Genomic DNA, 22,416 nt, shown 5'->3' with positions numbered 1-22,416 from the left:
GCTGAATCAAGGTCTTTTTCTTTCTTGGACACGCTACTACTGAGGTTCCTGTTTCCTGTTGTTTTCCCTTGCTTTGTATGCACCTTAGAAAAGACCCAAGCAGAGAAGTTTCAAATAGTTATGAACCATAAAACAAATCTCCTCTCCTCTTGTGGCATTTTCTCTGTTGGAGACTTCTGCTCTCAAACTTGGCTTCCTGCAAATAATTTTTCCTCAAGTAACAGACAGATTTGGTTTTCTCTTACACCTCCATAAAACATACTGAACATCCACAAAGATCTGGACTGAATCTTTGTTCTCATCAACAAGCAGGAAGATATTAAACCTACTGGTAAAAGAGATGGGTCCAAGTTGTGGAGTTCAGTACCAGATCTGTATTGCCCCCCTGGTTGGTGGGTATTTGGATCTGGGGGCCTGAGAGTTTGTGTTTGGGTCTCATGTTTAATCGGGAGCTGTACTCCAGTTTCATGGCGCCATGGGTGGGTTTGCCATATCCATACAACAAATTATCAGGGGAAAGGGAAGAAAACTGAATAATAGGAGAAAAGTGGAGAAAAAACTATACCATCCTCCCACATTTTAAGCACTGATCAGCAACCCTAACTACAAACTGCCTTTTGGAAAACAGATTGCGAGTGTTACAAACACCAAAACAGATTTTCCAAGTGAGTTTCTGAGACCTTTTGCAACAATGAAATAAGGCAGATACTATATATGAATCTTAATGGTCAGATCCACCCACATTGGCAGCTATGCTCAGATCGCAGGTACTTGGTGGGAGGGTTATGTACTGTAGCTTCTTTCTAATCATCCACTGTAATAAGTGCTGAACAAATAAAGGGAACTTTTCACCACCTAATTCTGCTAGACTTCATTAAGTAAGTACCAGAAGTGATTTAGTAAATAAAAGCATCAGTAAAGAAGCAAATAAGGAAACCACGAAGCCATGACATCATTTCCGGGTCACTGTACGGGAAGTGAAGTAATGGCCTGGCAGTTCCTCTTTACCAATATAAAGCTACTGAAATAAATAACTTCAAAGCATGTTACAAATACTGAGCTGGAACCAATCTCCTTTTTCAAAAAAGAAACTGAAGTTAGGGTATGTCTTCACTGATGGCGGCAAATTCGCCGCCGTCAGATCGATCTATCCAGATCGAGTAAGTGAAGACTCGCTCAATCGATCCGGAAGTCGATGCAATAAAACCACCCCGAGTGGCGTAGCACTGCATCGATGAGAACACATTTCCGGTCGGCGCAGCACAGTGAAGACGCCACGGAGAAGAGTAGTTACGAATTACCGCTGAATTTCCAGGTAACTGTAGACCTGGCCTCTGTCAAAAGGATCCATAAATCTGGTTAACGTTACTCAGACCCCAAATGATAAATATAGCGTTCATGTCCATCTCTCACAAATCTCTTGCCTTATACTATACATTAAACACCCAAGTCTGCAAGTTGCCGAGCACCCACAAATCCTGCTGGCATCACTGGGAATTAAAGCTACGCCCCCATGCAGGACTGGCCCCTAAGGAAGGGTTTGGTGAGGAGCTCTGCTCGTCTTAGAAATTACAGACTAGCTACAGAATGGATACTTCAAAAACGAAATGTACCATATGCTTATAAGCTGCCAAACTTGCACATGCTTCAAAATGAATACTTGTTTTACGACCGACACAGATCCACCTGTCTAAAAGAACCGTTGCGCACACACAGCTCACCTTCCCTAATCAAGTCAAGTGACTGGCCTCACTCCTCAAGCTAGACTGATCTGCCCTAAGGCCATTTTGCAAACACTTCTCCGCATTGCCCCTTCAACTTCACTAGTGTGAGCATTGCTGAGAGCCCCAGAACGGATGGCGCACTAGTGTTTTTAAGCACATGTATCACCTAATCCTATTTGGACCAGGTCTAGTGAACACAGTGCTTAAATGGCTGACAGCAGCCTCTCTACAAAGGGCGCCCAGTGTTTCTAACACCAGTGAAACTGAACTGGCGTTAAATATAGTGGGACAAGTAGATGTGATGGCTGCCACCTGGGCCAACACACTGGAGACTGAACTGGGCACCTCCAGAGCTCAAAAAGTTCTGCTACAGCTCGCACTAAAGAATCAAACCTCTCTAGCCGGGGCTGTAACAGACTCAGACCCTCTGCGCATTGGGCATGGAGGTGGGGGACCAGTAACATACACTCAACAGTGAGTTACATTCTTCCTCTGATCCAAAGAAGCTTGTCCTTGGAATCTGAGGCCCACAGCAGTTTGAATACCAGACAGTTTTCCACTATGTGACAGCTGCCAGCTTATCGGACTCACCGGGGATTGAACTAGAGATCAGCAGGGCTAAAAACATGAGTTCCTGCAGTGTGAGCTAAAAGCCCCTACCTGGGGCTATAACACTCATATCCACTGTGAATTGGGCACAGAGGAGAAACTGTAACACACACTCACCAGTGGGTTACACGGGTAAGGCCAGTGAGATGCACTCTGGTTTCCTTCTTGTACTACTTTTTACTCCATCTCTAGCCATTTGCATTGCTCTCATCTTTACACTTTATTTAGTGCAAAGAAACAACCCCCTCAGAGGCTGCATTAGTTACAATCACTAAAAAGACTGTGCTTCTGGTAAAGCAAAAGATGGGGACAACCTCACCTTCCTAGCTTCATGTCTATATAATGCAAACCGAAAAACACTGGTTAGGAAAGTTTAAATAATTAGAAACCAAACCTGAAACCTACATTTTCGGCTTTTCTTTTTCCTTTCAAATGCCATATACTTGTCATCTTCTATTTACCTGTTTCCAAAGAAGAACTTCAAGTCTTAATTTTCCCCTCACTCCATCTATTATTAGGCCCAGGCATAAGGGACCTGGCTTAAATGTATAATTACAACTGTGACAGTAATGACAATAAAGCACTCTTTAAACAAACAAACAAACAAATAAAATTACAAAAAAATAAATGGATTATAGTTTCGTGGCTAAGAAATACTGCGTCTTTACCTGCAAACAGCTGCAGAATGCTTGTGTTTCTTAGAGTTATCAGCACAGAGCGCACATTTTTCAATGACCTTAATTGGCTACTGGCAAGAAACCCGTGGCTATGATACTTCTAAAGTGGCGTTTGGATTTTGTTTTTAACCCCTCCTTCCAATTTAACACCCTCCTGTCAACCATTCCAGAGCTCACATTATAAGGTTATTTTCAGGTTTCGAAATTGATAGCAATTGTCCGTTTAAAAAAAAAAAACTAATAAAACAACCACAAAGAAAAATGAAAACCCAGTGCAAATAAAAGTAATCATCTTGTGGGAAGCCCTAATCTAGAATCAGGTGTTGGCGGGGATTGGGCAGGGTGGGGAGAATAAAAAGTTGAAGACAAGAGGAAGGGAAAAAAATAATGAAAGCTTCGCTTTGACAAAAGCTGTCAATTACTGGCGTCTGGTGTGGAACGTGTCTTTCTTTGTCCTCCCAAGACATCTGCTGTGTGTTGTCTCCTGCCAGTTGGCCGATGCAAGTCAAGAGAATGGTGTGAAAACAATGCTAGCCTGCACTTCCACTTGCTTTTCAAATTCTCTGTGTCCTTTCTAAAGCCAAACAATAACACGGCGGGATGCGCTGCTGCATGGGCAATGATTTAATAAAAGAAACCTGAAACAAAAACTCAGCAGGGAAGAGGGGTGGCGCTCTGCGACACTGTTGAAAAGAAACATGCTCGCCCCCAACCTTATGAACATATTCGTAAGCATGCTGGGATTTGTCGTCTTAGGTATTTTCTCATATAGGTTCTCGCTTCTCTCTCCAGTAGCTGATCAATTTGTAGCACAGTTCCTTCCTGTTTCCTTTTAAGGTGCGTGTCTTCTTCCTGCTCCCTTCCGTCCCCATCTCTCCGCCTTCTCAGGCTGTCAGTTTCTGGATTGTCTTGTTGTAGTACTGTGTGATGGTGGGCGTCAGGGGATTCCAGTGGTTGGCATGCAGCTCAATGACTTCAAGGAGGAGGGACCGTGTCAGCATGGACTCCGAGGGGCACAACATCTTGTCACGTGCTATTGCCAGCAGCTCTGTCATCATCTCAGGCAGCTGCTCCTCCAGCAGGCGGCCTGTGCTTTGCAGCTGTGAAGAGAGAAGGGTCGAAAGTTGCGTGTTAAAGTGTAAGTCACCACTGGGGCAGTTATCATCATTTAGTTTTAAAACTCTCCCGGTTGCGACCATGGTCTCAGCCAGGGCTCGCCATGTGGAGTGGTGGGAGGCCCAAAAGAAATATAAGGCTTTGCTAACTAGAGCAATGATAACAGAACCCTTCACTTTGCGGAGACCCTCCTGGAAAGCTATCCTGCTGGCTATTAGGCTTGCCAATTATTAAAGGAGGAGGAAAATGTGGAGCTGGATGCAGGCATGTGGCACCTCTGAAACGTGATGTCGGCTGCAGAGAAACAACAGTGGAAGAGCCACAGATGATCTGCTGTTTGCTGTCATGTAACAACTCAAGGACTTGTGGAGGCTACACTGAACAGCCTTCAACTGTAAGGAGAAAATATTTACATAGATGGGCTGATTACAAAAGTGCAGCCATCCTTTCTGGAGACGAGTCTCCACCTGGATTTAGCTTCTGCAATTCAGATACGAGTGCAAATCTTGAGATCTTGCATGCTGAACTACCTGGTTATGGGGGCAAATGTGACATAGGTTTGTTGTGATAACTGGGTCTACAAATTTACCCTAATCGTGAGCTCAACCGTAAGAAAGTTTATAAGGTGTCACAATAACCTGTGACAATAAATGTTGTTGGGAAAAGATGCAAAAGAGATGCAAAGACTGAATTAGTCCAAATAAAAAGCCCTATTAATCTAATTCAAGATCAGGCTTGGCAAACAAGAAAAGTGTGCAACCATCAATTAATGAACCAAAATTGGTGTGTCAGAAATTAGGCCTAATTGGTGGAAAAAATAAGGAGGGAATGGGCTATTTTACAGATGTGATACATCTCAATTTTGGTAAGGCTTTTGATACAGTTCCTCATAACATTACCATTCCACATGATATTCTCATAAGCAAACTAAGGAAATGAAATCTAGATGAAATTACGAGAAGGACAGTGCACAACTGTTTGAAAAACTGGACTCAAAGAGTAGTTATCTATGGTTCACTCTCAAACCGGGAGGCCAAGTGTAAGTCTCAAGTTGCAGTGGGGGAGGTCTAGGTTGGACATTAGGAAAAAGTTTTTCACTAGGAGGGTGGTGAAGCACTGGAATGGGTTACCTAGAGAGGTGGTGGAATCTCCATCCTTACAGGTTTTTAAGCTGCGGCTTGACAAAACCCTCGCTGGGATTATTTAGCTGAGGTTAGTCCAGCTTTGAGCAGGGGGTTGGACTAGATGACCTCCTGAGGTCCCTTCCAACTCTATGATTCTATGACTCTAAGGGGGTGAGCTGGCCTTTGTGTTTGGGATGTGCCTTGTGGCAGCCTCATGAAAATCTGCCCAAATCTGGCCAAGGTAAAAGCCTTTTAAAAAAAATCTCAGGTTGCACGTGCTTAACAGAGACTTGCTCGAGCTTCGAAGCTAAAAACTCTGAGTATTCCGTCCACACTGAGCATGCTCTTCCACTCAGGGCTGAGCTGAACTTTCCCTGAATTGCAGCTCTCAGGTGGGTCGTGTCAGGGCTGGGCCTCGAAACTGAGAGCAGGGAGCCTCTTTCTCCTGAGCTCTCGATGTATTGCTCTGCTGCCACTCAGGCAGTGTGGAGGAAAAAACTGCCTTTTTCAATTGCAGAGGGGACAAGAACCAGACTGGGGGAAGGGAGTGAGAAAGATTTGGAGAAGGATCCTGGGATGGGGAAAGACAACACATGACTGAGACTGGAGACTGGGGTGGGGTGGGGAGAGGGAAACTGGGACTGGGAGCCATGTGGGGAGACTGGGACTAGAAGCTGGGTGGAAGCTGCTCCATAGATTTTAAAGTCAAAAGGGACCAACAAATCGTCTAGTCTGACCTCCAAGGAGATTGGGACTAGCTGGGCAGAGACTGGAACTGGGAACCATTGTGGTGGGGGCGATGGGATGGGGAGGGGAGACAAATTTGATGAGAAGCCAGGGGGCAGGGGAGAATTGGGACTGCCTGAGCAAAGAGATTGGGACAAGGAACTGGAGGGGAGAGAAAGGAAAACAGGATGGGAACGCTAGTGCTGGTCCACACAGAAGATGACAACCTACTATTGCTATCAGTTACTCTGTTAGCTCAAGTGGCAGAGGCCTGTGTGGTGGATCTAGGACAGTCTTTTTGTTCTGAGTACAGCACCAAGCACAAAGGGGTCCTGCTCCATGACTACAGTAATATAAATAATAAATATTAATAAATGTTTCAACTCCACTGATGACCCATGTGGGTGTCAATATGACGCCACATGATAGAATTTCAATGTTTTCCGTTATATTTTTTAAAAACCTAGGAAATTACACATAAAAATACATTAAAAGAACATTAATATTGCAAAGGCAAGCATTCATGTGTTAGGAAATGCCAGAATTAAGACAGTCTATGCAACCTTATTCAGTCCCCTTGTGTTTCTGCATTATGAATGACTATGAGACAGTCTTTAATTACATGATCACATACTATTTTTTCCACAGGACACCTCCTTCATTCAATGCGCAGTAGGGAGTTGCTCTGTGGATGAATCAGGTTTGTGTAGTGAAGGAAGCTGTTATCTGTAGGACCCATGGCTCATTTGTTGCAGAAGTTGGAAGGTAAGTAGTGAATAAGGCAGGGGATTACAGAAGAAAAAGGAAGGTCTTATGGTTAAGGCAGTTGAATGCTGCCCTGTAGAAGCGGATTTTATTCCTGCATCTGCCACAAGAGTTCCTATGTGATTGTGAGCGAGTAATTTAAACCAAACTTACATCACTAGGGATGTATTCTCATTTTCTGGGTGCCTGACTTGAGAGGCTGGGGTCTCGCTTGCAGAAGTGCTGAGCACTCACAGGTGCAACTGAAGTCAATGGGAGCTGTGCTTTGAACCGATAAAGGGCACAACGCTCATTCTGGCATATCCTGACATCAGAATGCTTGACTTTGCAACCTTTATGTTCTTTTAGCATAGTGTTTGTAGGTGTATTATAGAATACAAAGCAAAAGTCAGTCTGGCAGCATGGGACTATGTGCACAGTGACGGGACTCATATTTAGGACTGTGGGCCCCAGGCTTGGTTGAGACTGAGTGTGCAGTATATATACCAAAAGTGATGGTTAATCTCTAGAGGCTACTAATTAGAAGCTCCAGATTTAACTGATGACTGCCAATCAAACACGGGTGGTGCAAGCCTATCAAAGGGGTATTCATAAGGGGGAAAGCTAGGGGGAAAGGAGAAGCAGCATGTAAGGAGGAAAGAACTATGGGGGATTGAATGGGAGAAGGAAATGGGGAAGAAAATCCTCAGCAATAATAAATAAATCAGCACAGTTAGAAAGGTAAGAGTCCTGTGTCATATGCAGGCTTGGGGAAAATGTTTGTAGCTCCACCTTTAGACATTTTAGAATCTCAAGGGCCCAGTTTCTAGCAAGATTCCACTGTGTGCAGTAGATGGGGCCTTAAATGGGTTTTGTAACCATATCCAAAGCTTTAGCCTGGTTACTGAGACCTGAAAAAGTCCTCTTTAGATGAGATATTGGAACTGCATTGGAAGTGAGACAGGGAACACCTGGATTACAGCTGGGTCCCCTAACCCAATTTTATTTGTGCTGCAAACAGGACCTTGATTCTTCGGCCTTGTGGTCATTAAGTGGTTAGGACATGATCTTAACATTTCACTTGAATAACGGCACCTCCAAGAGCTCAGAGCCAGCACACACTATGCTGGGCACTTGCTTAGTACTGACTCATGTTGAATCACCAGTGTTATTTCAGATACTCCCCAACTAATACTTGCCTGCCTTGACCAGACTTAGCTTGTGATGGGACCACAAGACAAGGCAATAGGGAGGCAGGATGTCATTTGCTACGTTCAAATATGATGAAACAGACACACTCACGATGGTAACACCCTTTCCCCAGAAAAGGGATCATGAGATCTTTGATGATCTCGTGGCGCTCAGGAGCTTGGTTTCACATTTCAGTCTGGGCCACACGCAGCACAAGGCGGTGGGGCTGCAACTGTGAACTGCCTTGAGAATTGTCGTTTGCATTGCAACGTCCCTCACATGAACAAGCGAGTTAAAAAAGTAAATCTAAAAGAGAGGCTCTGATTCTCCTGTCACCATTTACCACTGCGCAGAACAAGTGCAGAGGGGGCCTGCAAACACCACCCTTCTGATTTGACGACCCCTTGGCTTAGGTGCAAACAATGACACGAGATGCAAAGCTGTGGGGAATTTGGCTCGGAATATCTGAGGTCCCAGCAGCCTCTTCATACCTCCATGGAACAGCAAAGGACAGCGTCTTCTTTTACATCCTGAGATTGCAACAACTGCAAGAGAGAAAAAAAAAGAGGCAGCCAGTTATTAAAGCATGCCCTGTTTCTACTGCATTATAATCCGTCCCCTACCAGACTGCTCCTTTCATCCTTTCACCTATGTTCGCTTTCCTCACAGCCACAGGGAAAAGAAGAAAGTAGAGGGAAAAAAAGGAAAAATGTCTCTGGTGTGAATTAAGAGAAACAAGGACAGAATGAAATATTTCCTATGACGAGATTGAGGAAGCAGATCAGAATATACATAGTAGATGATAACTCTCAGGGTAAGTTTTAAGTATGTAGTGGTGGTTTTTATGATGTAGGTAACTGTACACAAGAAAATCCGCTGAATCCCACTAACTTATTTCAGATACAATAGGCTACTAAATAGCCATCACATGATAATTTTCAGCCATTAACAGTCTGCACAGCAGTTGAAGCAGTAACTAGAAGTAAATGGCTCTGTATGCCCTTTCCAAATTAGAAAACCTAGGAAGCATTATGAATTTGCGTCCTGAACCTCATGGTCTCTTTCAGAGCCATTCTTCTGAACAATCAGAAAATAACATTGCAGGAGAGCATCATTTTCTACACACAAGAATTGATTCTCCTTTCACCATCCATGCAAAATGGGAAATGACTCACTGGGACTCCCTAGGAAGGAGTACTGCAGAAAAGGGATCTGGGAGTCATAGTGGATCACAAGCTAAATATGAGTCAACAGTGTAACACTGTTGCAAAAAAACCTCAAAAAAACCCAAACATCATTCTGGGATGTATTAGCAGGAGTGTTGTAAGCAAGACACAAAAAGAAATTCTTCTTCTCTACTCCACGCTGATTAGACCTCAACTGGAGTATTGTGTCCAGTTCTGGGCACCACATTTCAAGAAAGATGTGGACAAATTGGAGGAAGTCCAGAGGAGAGCAACAAAAATGATTAAAGGTCTCGAAAACATGACCTATAAGGGAAGATTGAAAAAATTGGCTTTGTTTAATCCGGAGAAGAGAAGACTGAGGGGGAGACATGATAACAGTTTTCAAGTACATAAAAGGTTGTTACAAGGAGGAGAGAGAAAACTTGTTCTCCATAACCTCTGAGGATAGAACAAGAAGCAATGGGTTTAAATTACAGGAAGGGCTGTTTAGGTTGGACATGAGGAAAAAGTTCCTAGCTGTCAGGTTAGTTACAAACTGAAATAAATTGCCAGGGAGGTTGTGGAATCTCCATCACTGGAGATTTTTAAGAGCAGGTTAGACAAGCACCTGTCAGGGATGGTCTAGATAATGCTTGATCCTGCCATAAGTGCAGGGGCTGGACTAGATGACCTCGTGAGGTCCCTTCCAGTTCTATGATTCTTACTTCCCCCTCCTCTCTGCTCTCCACACAATTTGATGTCCATGGCCCAATAGCTAAATGCATCAATGCAGAATCCCCATTCCCAATGCTGGATTTTGCTAGTGTGGCTAGTTACATTTCCCACCCTCTTCCCCAACACATTTTGTCAGCACCAGTTCCAGACTCTGCTCGGCCTTTTCTATTCTTATCCGAAATGTGAGTTTCTTTGTTTGTTTTACAATCATGAGCAATTTTAAAGAGAAACCAAACTCCTGTACTGGAAGGATTAGATTTTTAGCAGTAAATGTTGGTAAACATTGATTTCACTGTACACATGCAAACCGATGAAAAAATATTTCCATGAATAACAATCATGATCTACAGATAGGCAAAGTAAGAAAAATGCTGATCGAGAACTACAGTTTGATTTAAGGGTATTTATCTTGTATATTTTGATGTGACCTTGACAATTTGTGCATTGAAGTTGAATGTGTATTCAACCTTTTTGAATCTCTGTCTACTGTCATTAAATAAGTACTGTATAACCCTCCTAATTCTCTGACTCCCCCGTGATTTCCTATAATTGTGAAAATTTAAATCAATAAAAATAAAAAAGCTTAAAACCCATAATTTTGCACAAATATGAACATTTAAATTAAAAAAAAACTTAAAAAAGGTTTAAAATAAAATATCTGTCAAAATTATAAAAAAATAAAAATAAAATTCTGCCAAGCCTATTTATGGATCTTCTTGTCATGCATGATGCAGGAACTAAGAGGACAATTGCCTGCATACTTTCCTGTCAATTAATTCTACAATGAGCTAAAGGAACCACTTTTTTCAAGGGCTTCACGCCAGATTCTTCTATTATGTTAAGGATTTAAGGTATTTTGTTTTGTAGAAGGGTGATTGTACTAGCCATCAGTGACAAATCTGAGTGCTTGTTTCAATATTTCCAATCCCACAATCCACAAAATCATTACATTGGCATAAAAATCATGAGGGTTTTTAAAAGATATATTCTCGGTTCTTTTTAAATCTTCTGGTTTTTGAGCCTTCAGGTGCACTTGGATCACGTTTCAACCATGAGAGACAGAAGCTTTTGATTTATTTATTTGTATTTTGGGGGGTATTATTTATTGAAAGCTGAGATTCTCAAATAATCATATGACTCCTGGAGCTGGGGCTATACGAAAAATGCCAAATATCATGAAACTTGTGATTAAATTGCAAGAGCTGGCAACACCTGTGTCATGACCCCACTTTTCTTGCAGACTGGTCTTGGATACTTGCTGCCACCAGCAAGCCTCTAACTTGGAAATTTTCCCTCAGGACACCCCTCCTTCTGCTCCTTTGTTGTAGGGAGCCTGTCCCTAGGAGGGGAAGGGGGTCCCTGACAGATATGGTAGGTGTTCTTCAAAGGCCGCTGTGGAAATTGTCATTCACCACAGCTCCACTCCAAATGGAATGAACAAACTTGTAACTTATTATTGACAATTCAAAGCTATAAATGAACTCCGGTACTGATCAGCTGGCAGTGCCCACTGTCCTTTCCAAGCCCCGGAAAACCTTCTCTCATATCCCAGTTCAGGCTTCCTTGTCGTAAGCCGCAGAGCCCAGCGTTCTCCCAGTCAAGTCTCATCGCACCCTCTCGGTAGCCTGAACCTGCCCATCAGCCCTGATGAACCAGTCTCTGGAATCTGGAGAGACCTTTCCTGGCAACTTGAGCAAACCTGGACCAAACCACTTCCAGCTGGCCAGTCTCCACAGTCCAACTATCACAGGCCTCCTCCCACTGCCGACTTTCAAACAAACATTCCAGGGTGGCTCCTCACAACCCAATGGTACTCACAGGGTACATCTACACAGTGAGCTGCAGCGAGCCTCCGAGCCCGGGTTGACACACTCGGACTTGGGCTACCTCATTAAAAATAGCTGTGTAGATGCTGCTGCTCCAGCTCTAAAGCCTAAGGAGACAGGTGGGCTTCAGAGCCTGAGTTGCAATGTCTACACAGCTATTTTTACTGTGGTAGCCCAAGCCCTGCCTCTGCCCTGGATTCCATACCAAATATGCGCTGTTTTCAAGTTTAAAAGCATTTCCTCTAATTGCCAGGGCACTTAGGAAGAATTGTCCAGCACGGGACTTGGGAGACCTAGGTTCAAGCCCCTGGTACCCCACAAACTTCCTGTGTGGCCTTTGGCAAGTCACCTAGCTTCTCTGTGCCTCAGTTCCCCATCTATAAAATGGGCAGTCATACAGTAATGGAGGGCCTTATAAGTACCTAAGACAGATAGACAGGGCTACAGACTCCACCTGGGACCTGCAAAGCAAGCTGGGTTCCTTCTTCCTTTTACAGTGTCATCAATAGGAGATTCTCCAGTCAGAACCTGGGCTCTGTTTACACTACTGCTTTGGTAGTGGCATAGCTGGGTTTAATGTGGTCTGTGCCCACATACAACACAGCTAATACTCAATGAATAACTAATCATACTTTACCCAGAAGCCTAGATGGGTCTTCATCCACATTCATCCCTCCATCCACCACTGCCTTCATGTACCCAGTTCAGCACATTATTTTAGTGAACAGATGTGACCGCCTGCATAGCCAGTTGTGCCAGTCCTCAGTCAGTGCAATGCGGCATGCCAGAGTGCATCACTTCATGTGCTGCTGGTACCACACTGTATGTGTGTCCTGAGGCAGTATGGGACAGCTGCCCAGATTCTCCCAGAATGCACAGACACAAGCATGGCTAACCTGCATGGTAGATATGAACGCGCCAGCATAATTCAGATATGGTTGTGAGGCAGAAATGCCGTAGCTCAACCTATGCTTGTGGTGACCAAGTCAGAGAGGGACGCAAACCGCTTATGAAACTACAGCCATACTTGTGATGTAGACAGCGTCATAGTTCGCAAATCGGTTGGTGATGCATGAGCCAGAATGGGATCCAACACTGCCTCCGGTGTGGCTTCTATAAGTGAAGTAAGAAAAAGGAGCAGAGATGTTGGGAAAGAAGGTGCTATTCTTCCATTGCCACTCTCCGACCACAACTGCACCTTCAGTGTGCTGGGGGGAGAGGGGAAATTAGGGCTATCTAGAGGCAAAAACACCCATTGTCTGTCACTGCTGCCCTATCACTACTCTGTGAGGGGGAGAAGAGGGAGGTAAAGAAGACCATCTCACTCCTTCTGCCCTGGAACATGCATGCATGAAGAAGCGGTTGTGTTGTGGGTGGGAGGGAATCTCCTGTGTTGCCCGTACAGAGAAGCACACCACCCTGTCCTAGGAAGGCTGCTTCTCAGATATGCAGTGGAAATGACAGCATCACTGTAGAACCTAAGAAGAGCAGAGAGGTGGAGGTTGGCCTTCCAATCAGCTCCCAACCTCAGCTCCTACTGAAGTCAGCTCTGCCCTCGTCAGTCACTTACTGCACTGATCAACACTCTTTGGGGAGAGGCTTTACACACGCACACACACCCACCATGGAGGGAGTGGGGTGGGATGTCTGAGGAACATACAACCACTTTGTGAGGGTATCTAAAGGAGCGATACATTTTGGAGGGTGTATGGAAGGAGAGACATACCGCAAGCGGTGTCTGGAGGAGCACTCTTTGTGAGGGCACCTGAGGGATAGGGACATTTCTGGGAAGGATAGAAAATGAAGGAAAGAAGAGGGAGAGAGGGATTTACAGCTAAAGAGGGAGGAAGGAAAAGGGAGGAGGAGAAGGAGGAAGCAGCTACTGACAGAAGGCAGCAAGCATACACTGGGCCACGCCATGGGAAGGCTTCCTCCCTGCCTGAAAGATGGCCGTCAACAAGTTTAGGCTTGAAATTAGATGAAGGTTTCTAACCATCAGAGGAGTGAAGTTCTGGAACAGCCTGCCAAGGGGAGCAGTGGGGGCGAAAAACCTAACTGGCTTCAAGACTGAGCTTGATAAGTTTTTGGAGGAGATGGTATGATGGGGCTGCCTACAAGGGCATGAAGCCGATCTGCAACTGCTAGTAGCAAATATCCCCAATGGGCGGCGATGGGACACTAGACAGAGAGGTTTCTGAGTTACCCCAGAGAATTCTTTCCCAGTGTTTGGCTGCTGGGTCTTGCTGAAATGCTCAGGGTCCAACTAACCGCCATATTTAGGGTTGGGAAGAAATTTCCCCCAGATCAGATTGGCAAAGACCCTGGGGGTTTTTTTTGGCCTTCTTCTGCAGCATGGGGCACAGTCACTTGTAGGTTTAAACTAGTGTAAATGGCGGATTCTCTGTAATTTGAAGTCTTTATCAGTGGTTCTCAACCTACTTACCATTGTGAGCCGCATCCACACAATATATATACTACCTGTATGGCCATGAGGATGTCACATGGGGCGCAGCTGTGTGCTGATCAGGCTGCAAGCGGCCGTGGGCTGCAGGTTGAGAACCATTGCTTTAAACCAGTATCTGAGACCTTTAGTAAATCAGCCAAAGCATTGGATGGAGACTCAGGTGATCTGGATTTAATTCCTGGCCCTGGCTTGACTGAGGGCCTGTCATTTAGGGTGAGATTTTCAGAATGGCTGTGTCTGCCTAACTCTGCTCCCATTCAAAGTCAATGGTAAAACGGCCATTGGTAAGAGCCGAGTCAGGCCACTGCTGAGTACCACCCTTAATCTCTCTGTGCCTCAGGAATGGGAATCAACTGTCCTTCCCTACCTCACAGGACTGCTGTGTGGATAAACTCATTCGGTGTTTGTGAGGTGCTCAGGTATTACAGGGATGGAAGTCAGATAAGTACTAGGTAGACAGACTGAGCATCTAGTGTCTGCTTTTTAAACACTGTTTTGGCACCATCCACCCAGCTGGCCTAACAACACTGGAAATCTGTCTAATGGGAATTGTGTTTAAAGTCAGCTCGTAAACATGGCCGTGAGGCCAGTGTAAACAGCCATTAGGCAGGTGGGCAGGAACAGCACAGAGCAAAGGTAGTGGTGAACGGGGTCCTTTCAAACGCTGCTGTAAGGAGAAGGGACAGAGAGAGCGAGAGCTGGAGAGGGAGCTCTTCCCACCTGCTATAACAACAAGCCCGGAGCATTTAAACAGTGCTGGGGTACTGCCTCCTCTCCAGGTGTGTTTTCAAAAGCGCTTTCAGTCACATTATGCCCTCTCCGCACTAGGGGCTGGACCATGCTAGATGAAACCATTTCTGAAATGGGCAATTTGTGTAGCAGACAGGGCTGAATGTCCTCCTATGCTAGCGTAGATGGCTTCGCATGAACCTCCCTGCCAACAGAAATGGCAGATCTCTAAGCCACTCCTCAAACTTAAGGGGGCCTAAACTGGCTGACGCGCCTCACATTTACCTCACAGCAAGGGCTGCTGGCTGGTTAGGTCTGTGCAGGTTGGGGCTGTAGGACTCAGGGCCAGGGATTTTGTAATCCTTTTAAAACAAATATTGCTCTGATGCTCACTATGCTTTTCCCTTTGTCTCCCTAGGCAGAGGAGAAGAGTCTATGGGGCTGGCTCCCCTGTTACACTGAACTCTTTAAGCAGCTCCTGTGCACAGGCAGGATGGCACGGCTGCCAACCATTGTGTTATCCTCGCTGCCTGCCTCTGCAGCCCTGGGAGATCTCTTCTGTGTCTACCCTCTGCTCCAAGGCCCCAGCACTGAACTGCAGAACAGCCACACCCTGAACTCTGAGAGCATGTGCGACCCCCCAGTCCAATGGGAAATCAAGTGAATGGGAGTCACACACATGTATCTGAGTGCACAGTTTGACCCTGTGGTAATGAAGTTAGCACCAATCAACTGCTGTTGGAATTGCAACTTTCAAGTGTCCGGCTTTTGTGTGATCAAAGTCTCAACCTAATTAATTGCATTAGCAGGTAATTTAATGTATCTTATCCAAATGCATTATTTATGCCTATTATGTAAGCACCCCTCCTACATTATCATTATTGATATGTAACCATTTATAACTCGCACACTATATATGCTATATTTGCAGAAATACTACCACAGAAATCAGCCTCTCTTTCCAAAACAAGTACCCATGTCCATTAGGACAGCTACAAAATGCAGAAGGAGGAGGTTAACAGAGTAGAAGACAGAGTGAAGGCAAGGAGGAGCAGGAGGCAGACAACAGCGTAGGTGAGAGGAGACTGTCTAACCTGTAATCATCCCCTGGAGGCTTGGGCTGTCCTAGCGAAAACTTCCTTTTTGTTCCTGAGTCAGTTCCTCATATCGAGAGAAACCGTGGAATGAGAGAAGCAATGCCTGCTGGAGAGTAGACAAAGAGTCTACTTGATTTCCTAACAGGAGGAGGTGCATGCCAGAATCTGCCTGACTAGTCATACAATACCCAACTTTCCTTGCGAAAGGATTCTCACTTTTGCTCAGGGTTTCTGATGCTAACAGCTTTATAGACTGGCAGGAGACACCCCAAAAACACTCATTTAGATTTCTGGAAGGAAGGGCTCCTGTTTCCAATTCTGTGTTCCTCTGACAGAGACAGCATATGCTAATCTGTTTTGGAAGGCCAGCATGCCTGGTTGGTCTCAGGGCGTTAAATGTTTTCATGAAGAAATGAAAACAAACTTTATAGGCTCTATTCCTGGAAATAATGTGTGTTGTGTGGCGATAGTGATTTCATGGGAGTTGTAATGCATTTTTCCTAGAATTCATTAATCTTTTGCATTCCAGAAGCAAATGGCCCACAATTTCCTTTACAAAGTAGTCCAGGAAAAGACGCCTTATGTCGACATTTTTGGGTTCAGCAAAGAAGCAGAACCAAATACGTGCCTGGCCTGTAGAGATGACAAAAGTGCCATTTGTGCAAGTTGATGCTCACAGAACACAAGCAGCCTTGGGTCTGTGCCAGCATTCTTAACATCCACTTTGGGACAAGACCACCTATTTCTTTCAAAAACTGAAAGCACGTCCACACTAGCGGTGGTACCTTTCATCAAAGGAATCCAAAGTGACTTACAAATGCAGCTGAAGTGTTACTGTATCCCTGTGAGGTAGGGAAATATTATTATATCCATATTACAGAGGTGAACTGAGGCACAGAGAAGTTAAATGTCTTGCTCGGTGTTATCCAAGACACTAGCACCGTGAACAGAAGTCACACAGTGCCAATGTTATCACTAGACCACATTCCATAAGAAGTAGGGGTACATTAACGTTTAAATGTATTGTTTCTGTGAAACAGAGTAGGAACAGTTTTAAGTCCAAAGGCATAAAACTACACTTCAAGCTTATTGATGTTATTTCTGAAAGCACTGTACTAATTACTAGAGCCGTGTAAAATATTTCATCCAAAAAAAAAAAAATCAGTATTTGCCACAAAGCTTCTATTACCACGCAATGGGCCTCATGTAGGAACATAGACAGAAAGACACTTTTTTAATCTCCATGAAATGATCGTCCAAACTGGGCATGAAATTTTGCACCCACTCAGACAACCATGAGAATTTCAACACATTTCAAAATTATTTACATCGTGGAGGTCAAATTGACTGAAGTCAATGAGATTTCTTCTGGTTCCCTGATTGGCTGGGCCTCCCCCCGTGTGCTCAGCAGTGCTAGCAAAAGCCACTTAAGGAATGTCTACCCTGCTTTTGGGACCGAATCTTCCAGCCGTGGTCCACAGACTTGTAGTAGGGCTCACACTAGCACCCTGTCCAGCCCAAGTTTGAAGGTCAAAACAACGTGCACGCCACTGTTTTTAGCGCACTAGTGTGAACCTTGATAAGACAAGTCTCTGGGGCTCAGGCTGGGAGACTCAGTCCCAGATGCATTATAGCCATATTCCATGACAGAGGGGCTTCACTTTGTCAACTCACTCCAAGTCAGTCAGCTCCCTTCCCCTCCCCCAAAATACTAGTGGTCTGTTATTTTTGCAGTGGCTATTTGCATAGCACCCACTGCAAGACCTTATAGGGCATGCCCTGATTTCTGAGAGCGCCCAGCGGTGCATGTGGGAGGATCGTGTACTTGACAAAGCCAAAGGGAACTGTTACAACTCCACCTTTTATTGTTGCAAGACAAGGGATGATGAAAACAGCCAAGTGGGGGCAAAGTGCACAGTGCAAGCCAGGATGTGGGGATTGAGTAACTAGAAAACATCCTACCAGCAAACCCAGTTTTAGGACGTCCGCAGTCTGTACCAACGTGGGATCAGTTTGGAAATGTTAGTGCTCTCCGTGCCAAGGCATCAGAAGGTCAATGAGCCTGCTCCTTGCTCCCACTGAAGCCCATGACAAACTGCCTTTAATTTTAATGGGAACTGGATCAAACAGGTGTTTGATTCAGAGCAAAGGGCAGTGAGCTAAGAGAGGTGCAGTGGTCACGTAGCTTAGTGCCTGAGTACCTTTGCTTAAGACAAAACAAGTGACCACTGGGAATCACTGTGCCTTTGGGGGTCCCACGCTCTTGTGTCATCACAATAACTGCCCCGATCCAGCTCACTAGCAGCAGCTGGGCCACAGAGCAATGTAACACCACTCAACTCTGACTTTCCCCTGAGGCTGCAGAACAAATTATGATAGCTTTTTGGAGCCCCTGTGCCTTGATGAGCTGCTCCCATTAAGTACCACAGTAATATATGTGTGCATGTGTGTGTGTGTGTGCACAAGAGAGAGAGAGTGCGCATGAGCCACCCAGACTTCATCCTGCCTGTCTGAAGCCATAATAACCCAAGGAGCAGAGGATGTGATCTCATGCCAAGGGCTGGGGGAAATAAAAAACATGAAAAGAAATGACAGAGAGAGAGACCATCACACTTGATTGCAGAGGGCCCCACCCTGGCCTGCAGGACATTCCTGAGTCTTGTTAAGAGTGCATGACAGCTGATGCAAATTGTTCTGTTTACATTCAATTGAAAGGACTTTGGGAGCTAACAATGCCTGGTATGAAGGGTGAAAAATGAAAACAAAGCCACGTGAGGAGTGAGGATAATCCTGTGAGATGATATCTAGCTTCACTTATCTGCAGAAAGAACTTCCTCCCATTCTGAATGGGTCCATGAGACAGGAATGCCCCTCCCTCTGCTCACCAGGAAGGAGAAGATGGGCAATCTGACCCACACTCTCCCTCTCATTCTCCTTATTTGGGGCCAAATTCATCACTGACACCGATGGAAATCCACCCATGTCAAGGCAATTACTCTGTGCCTGATCTAGATCTACATTAAACCAGTGCAAATCAAGAGTAATTTAATTAAGTCAAGAGTTACACAAAAAGCATAAAACTGGTGTCAGTGGTTGACAAAAATCAGCCCTGCTGGAATCACAATAGCGTAATGGGAGTAGCATTTGGACCTTGATAACTGTATCTTTTGCATCAGCCCTACCTGGTCATTCTTCATATTTTAAAGATGTCATTGTTATTATAATACTTAATGGATGGAATTAAATACAATCCATAGCGTTCTAAGAGCATATGATCCTGGATACAAAACGTTACACAAAGCAGCTGGGATCAAGAGCCTTCTGCAACTGAATCTCTGTTGTCCTCCCACAGTATCCTGCGGTGAGAGAGAGTACAAACTAAGTCTCTGTCTTGCCCTTGCCCAAAATTAGAGAATAAGTCTGTGCATTTAATTGCTGATGTAAAATTGAGACTGCACTGTACATTTATATGGCACAAAGAGACACAAGTTCCCTGCCCTGAAGAGCTTAGGATCTAAACAAGAAAACCACAGACCAAGACAGGCAACAATAGTTCAAAAGAGGGAGCTGATGAATGAGGAGGAGAGAGATGAGATGACACACACATCTCCGTCCTCTCTCCCCCCCCCACCCCTTCCACTGAATTCAAGAGGATAGGAGAACTCTGAGGTGGTATATACCCATCCTGATCATGCTGCAGTCCCTGGTGTCTACCTCTAGTTATCTCTAGCCTACTGATTCAAGCGAGGCACAGAGTTTTGAACTCCTGGAACCTGCCAGTATCAGAGTAATGCACAGCTCCAGGACAAACAGGCAGTGGAGGAGGCAGGATTTTGATTTTTGTATTTGCTGAATATGCCACCAGGGTGCTAATGAAGTCTCCCTGTGAGAATCTAAACCACAGCTAGCAGGCATGTACAGAAGTGAATTGTGGCACTGGGATTTCTTGGTTGCTACATCTCCATAAATCATCAGTACGAAATGCTAAAAATTAGGCTCTGTAAGGACAAAAGTCATATAATCAAAGTGTATGTAGTGGAAGCAGGGCGACAACAATTCCTGTCTCTGAAGCTGCCTGGCTGGAATATCTGATGCCCCTTCCCTGACCGTTCCCCACAGCCTTCCAGCGCTTTTAAAAAACTTCTCTGACAACACACTGCTGTGTCAGCGAGACAGGGACCTTCACTGTTAACAGAAAGTGGCATGAAAACATTAAAGTTTGAAGACATCCCTGCTAGGAACTGGGCAGTGGCATTCAGCAGTGGAGAATAAATTCTCCCAGAGCTCTGAGAAGCAGGGTGAGCAGATGGTCAAAGGGGAATGCCAGGACACATGGTGCTGGGGAGAGGAGAGTTTTGGAGATGGGGGTGGGGGAGGTGGGGAGAAGAAGGTGAGCACAGGAAGGTTTGGGCAGGGAGGGAAAGGAGTAAAGTTCACTCCCCATTCATCAGCCAAGCAACTTCTTTTCTCTTTCCCTGCCATCCTTCCCACACACCAAATAAAAACCAGGGCCTTCACCCCTCCCTCGTCACCCCCTTTCGTCTTTTTTCCAGGGCCCCGTCCATCCACTCATCCGCAGGCCCAGCTCGGCTGTCTACGTATATCTCTTGCTCCCAACCTAACCTCTTTCTCTCTTCTTCTCCGGGGCCTTGTCCACCCCAGAAAGTTTTGTCGACGGTAGTTTTTTCGGTGATAAAAAAGCGCTATAATTACAGTGCTTGTGCCCGTCCACACAGCACTCATTTTGTCGCAAAGACGCATCCACACTTGGTGCTGTAATATCGACAATCAGAGCAGTGCATTGTGGGCAGCTAGCCCACTGTGCAACTTGGCAGCTTCTGCCACTAGGAATTCTGGGATGGGGGAGAGGAGTGCAGAGCAGCATGGGTGCTGGCTCAATGTCCCATGGTTCACTCCATTCCGTGATGTCATTCATTGCGTTGCTGGTAGCCACTTGCGCCATTTTTTCATAGGCTCCCTGCCATTTACTTCACGCCTGCCATCTCTACCTGAAAAGATGGATCCCGTGATACTCTCCACTGTTGCTTTCAGCGTTCTGAATACATCGCGGCTGGTCGCGCAGTACATCATGAGCTCCGAAGCGAAACAGGAATCTGAAGAGCCTGACCTGCTGTGTGACGTGCAGACAAACAGTACCACATTACTGTTGTCCTTCACGGAGCATCTCCACACAATGAACAGCCGCTTCTGGGCACGAGAGACAAGCTCTGAGTGGTGGGATTGCATAGTTCTGCAGGCCTGGGATGACGAGCAGTGGCTACAGAACTTTCGAATGCGTAAAGCCACTTTCATGGAACTCTGTGTGGAGTTGCCCCCTGCCCTGTGGCGCAAGGACACCAGAATGAGAGCTGCTCCCTCGGTGGAGAAGCGCGTGGCAATCACTGTATGGAAGCTGACAACTCCAGACTGCTACCGGTCAGTGGCTAATCAGTTTGGAGTCTGCAAGTCCACCGTTGGAGCTGTCTTATCACAAGTGTGCAGGGCCATTTATCGCATTCTGCTGTGAAGGACTCTTGGCAATGTGCATGAAATAGTGGATGGATTCGCAGCAATGGGATTCCCTAACTGTGGTGGGGCAATAGATGGCACACATATCCCAGTTTTGGCACCGGACCATCTTGCAATGGAGTACATCAATAGGAAAAGGTACTTCTCTATGGTATTCCGGGCACTTGTGAATCACCGTGTATGTTTCACTGACATCAATGGGGGTTGGTCAGGAAAGGTGCTCGTATCTTCAGGAACACTGGCCTGTACTGAAAGCTACAAGCAGGGACTTTTTTTCCAGGTGAAAAAATTCCAATAGGGGACATTGAGATGCTCATAGTGATCCTTGGAGACCCAGCCTACCCACTAGTGCCATGGCTCATGAAGACTTACACAGACAACCCGGATAGCAGCAAGGGGCGCTTCAATAACAGGCTGAGCAGGTGCCGAACAACTGTTGAATGTGTGTTTGGCAGGTTAAAGGCGCGCTGGAGGTGCATTTATGACAAGCTATACTTAAATGAGGACAATATTCCTATGGTTATAGCTGCCTGCTGTGTGCTCCATAATTTATGTGGTGCTAAGGGCGAGAAGTTTGCCCCTAGGTGGACCGCAGAGGCGGATCGCCTTGCATCTGAATAGGAGCAGCCAGTTGCCAGGGATAGTAGAGGGACACAACAGGGGGCCATGTGCATACGGGAGGCATTGAGGGTCCATTTTGATAATGAGAACCCATCAGGTGTTTTTTGAAACTGCGCTGTGACATTCTATCACCGCTATACAGCTAAAATGAGAGTCTTGTAGCACTTTAAAGACTAACAAATTTCTGCAGGCGTAAGCTTTCATGGGCTGCAACCCACTTCATCAGATGCTATACAGCTGTACATGTGTGTTGGTGGTAGGTGCACATATCGTGTTCAACACATAAATAAAGAGTACTTCTTGTTTTGAGAGCTTACTTTTATTATTAAACACAAAAC

The 22,416-nt window shown here is 45.4% G+C and overlaps 1 protein-coding gene across 2 annotated transcripts in view; it reads right to left on the bottom strand.

Annotated features, from left to right (window-relative positions):
* Positions 1-3,387: 3,387 nt before the first annotated feature.
* CTIF (cap binding complex dependent translation initiation factor) overlaps positions 3,388-22,416 on the bottom strand; it is a 318,671-nt gene continuing 299,642 nt past the window's right edge. For both annotated transcript variants that reach the window (XM_067545642.1, XM_067545643.1), the window contains exons 11-12: positions 8,403-8,456; positions 3,388-4,110 (exon numbers count right to left, since the gene is read on the bottom strand). In XM_067545642.1, the coding sequence (XP_067401743.1) occupies positions 3,895-4,110; positions 8,403-8,456 (270 nt within the window). In that variant the 3' untranslated portion in view covers positions 3,388-3,894. The remainder of the gene's footprint in view (positions 4,111-8,402; positions 8,457-22,416) is intronic.

The sequence above is a fragment of the Emydura macquarii genome, unplaced genomic scaffold (assembly GCF_026122565.2).
Source record: "Emydura macquarii macquarii isolate MOO-44397 ecotype Brisbane River unplaced genomic scaffold, CSIRO-AGI_Emac_v2 contig_1045, whole genome shotgun sequence".
Classification (NCBI taxonomy): Eukaryota; Metazoa; Chordata; order Testudines; family Chelidae; genus Emydura; species Emydura macquarii.
The sequence above is the reverse complement of the archived record's forward strand: the minus strand, read 5'-3'. Positions and strand labels throughout refer to the sequence as shown.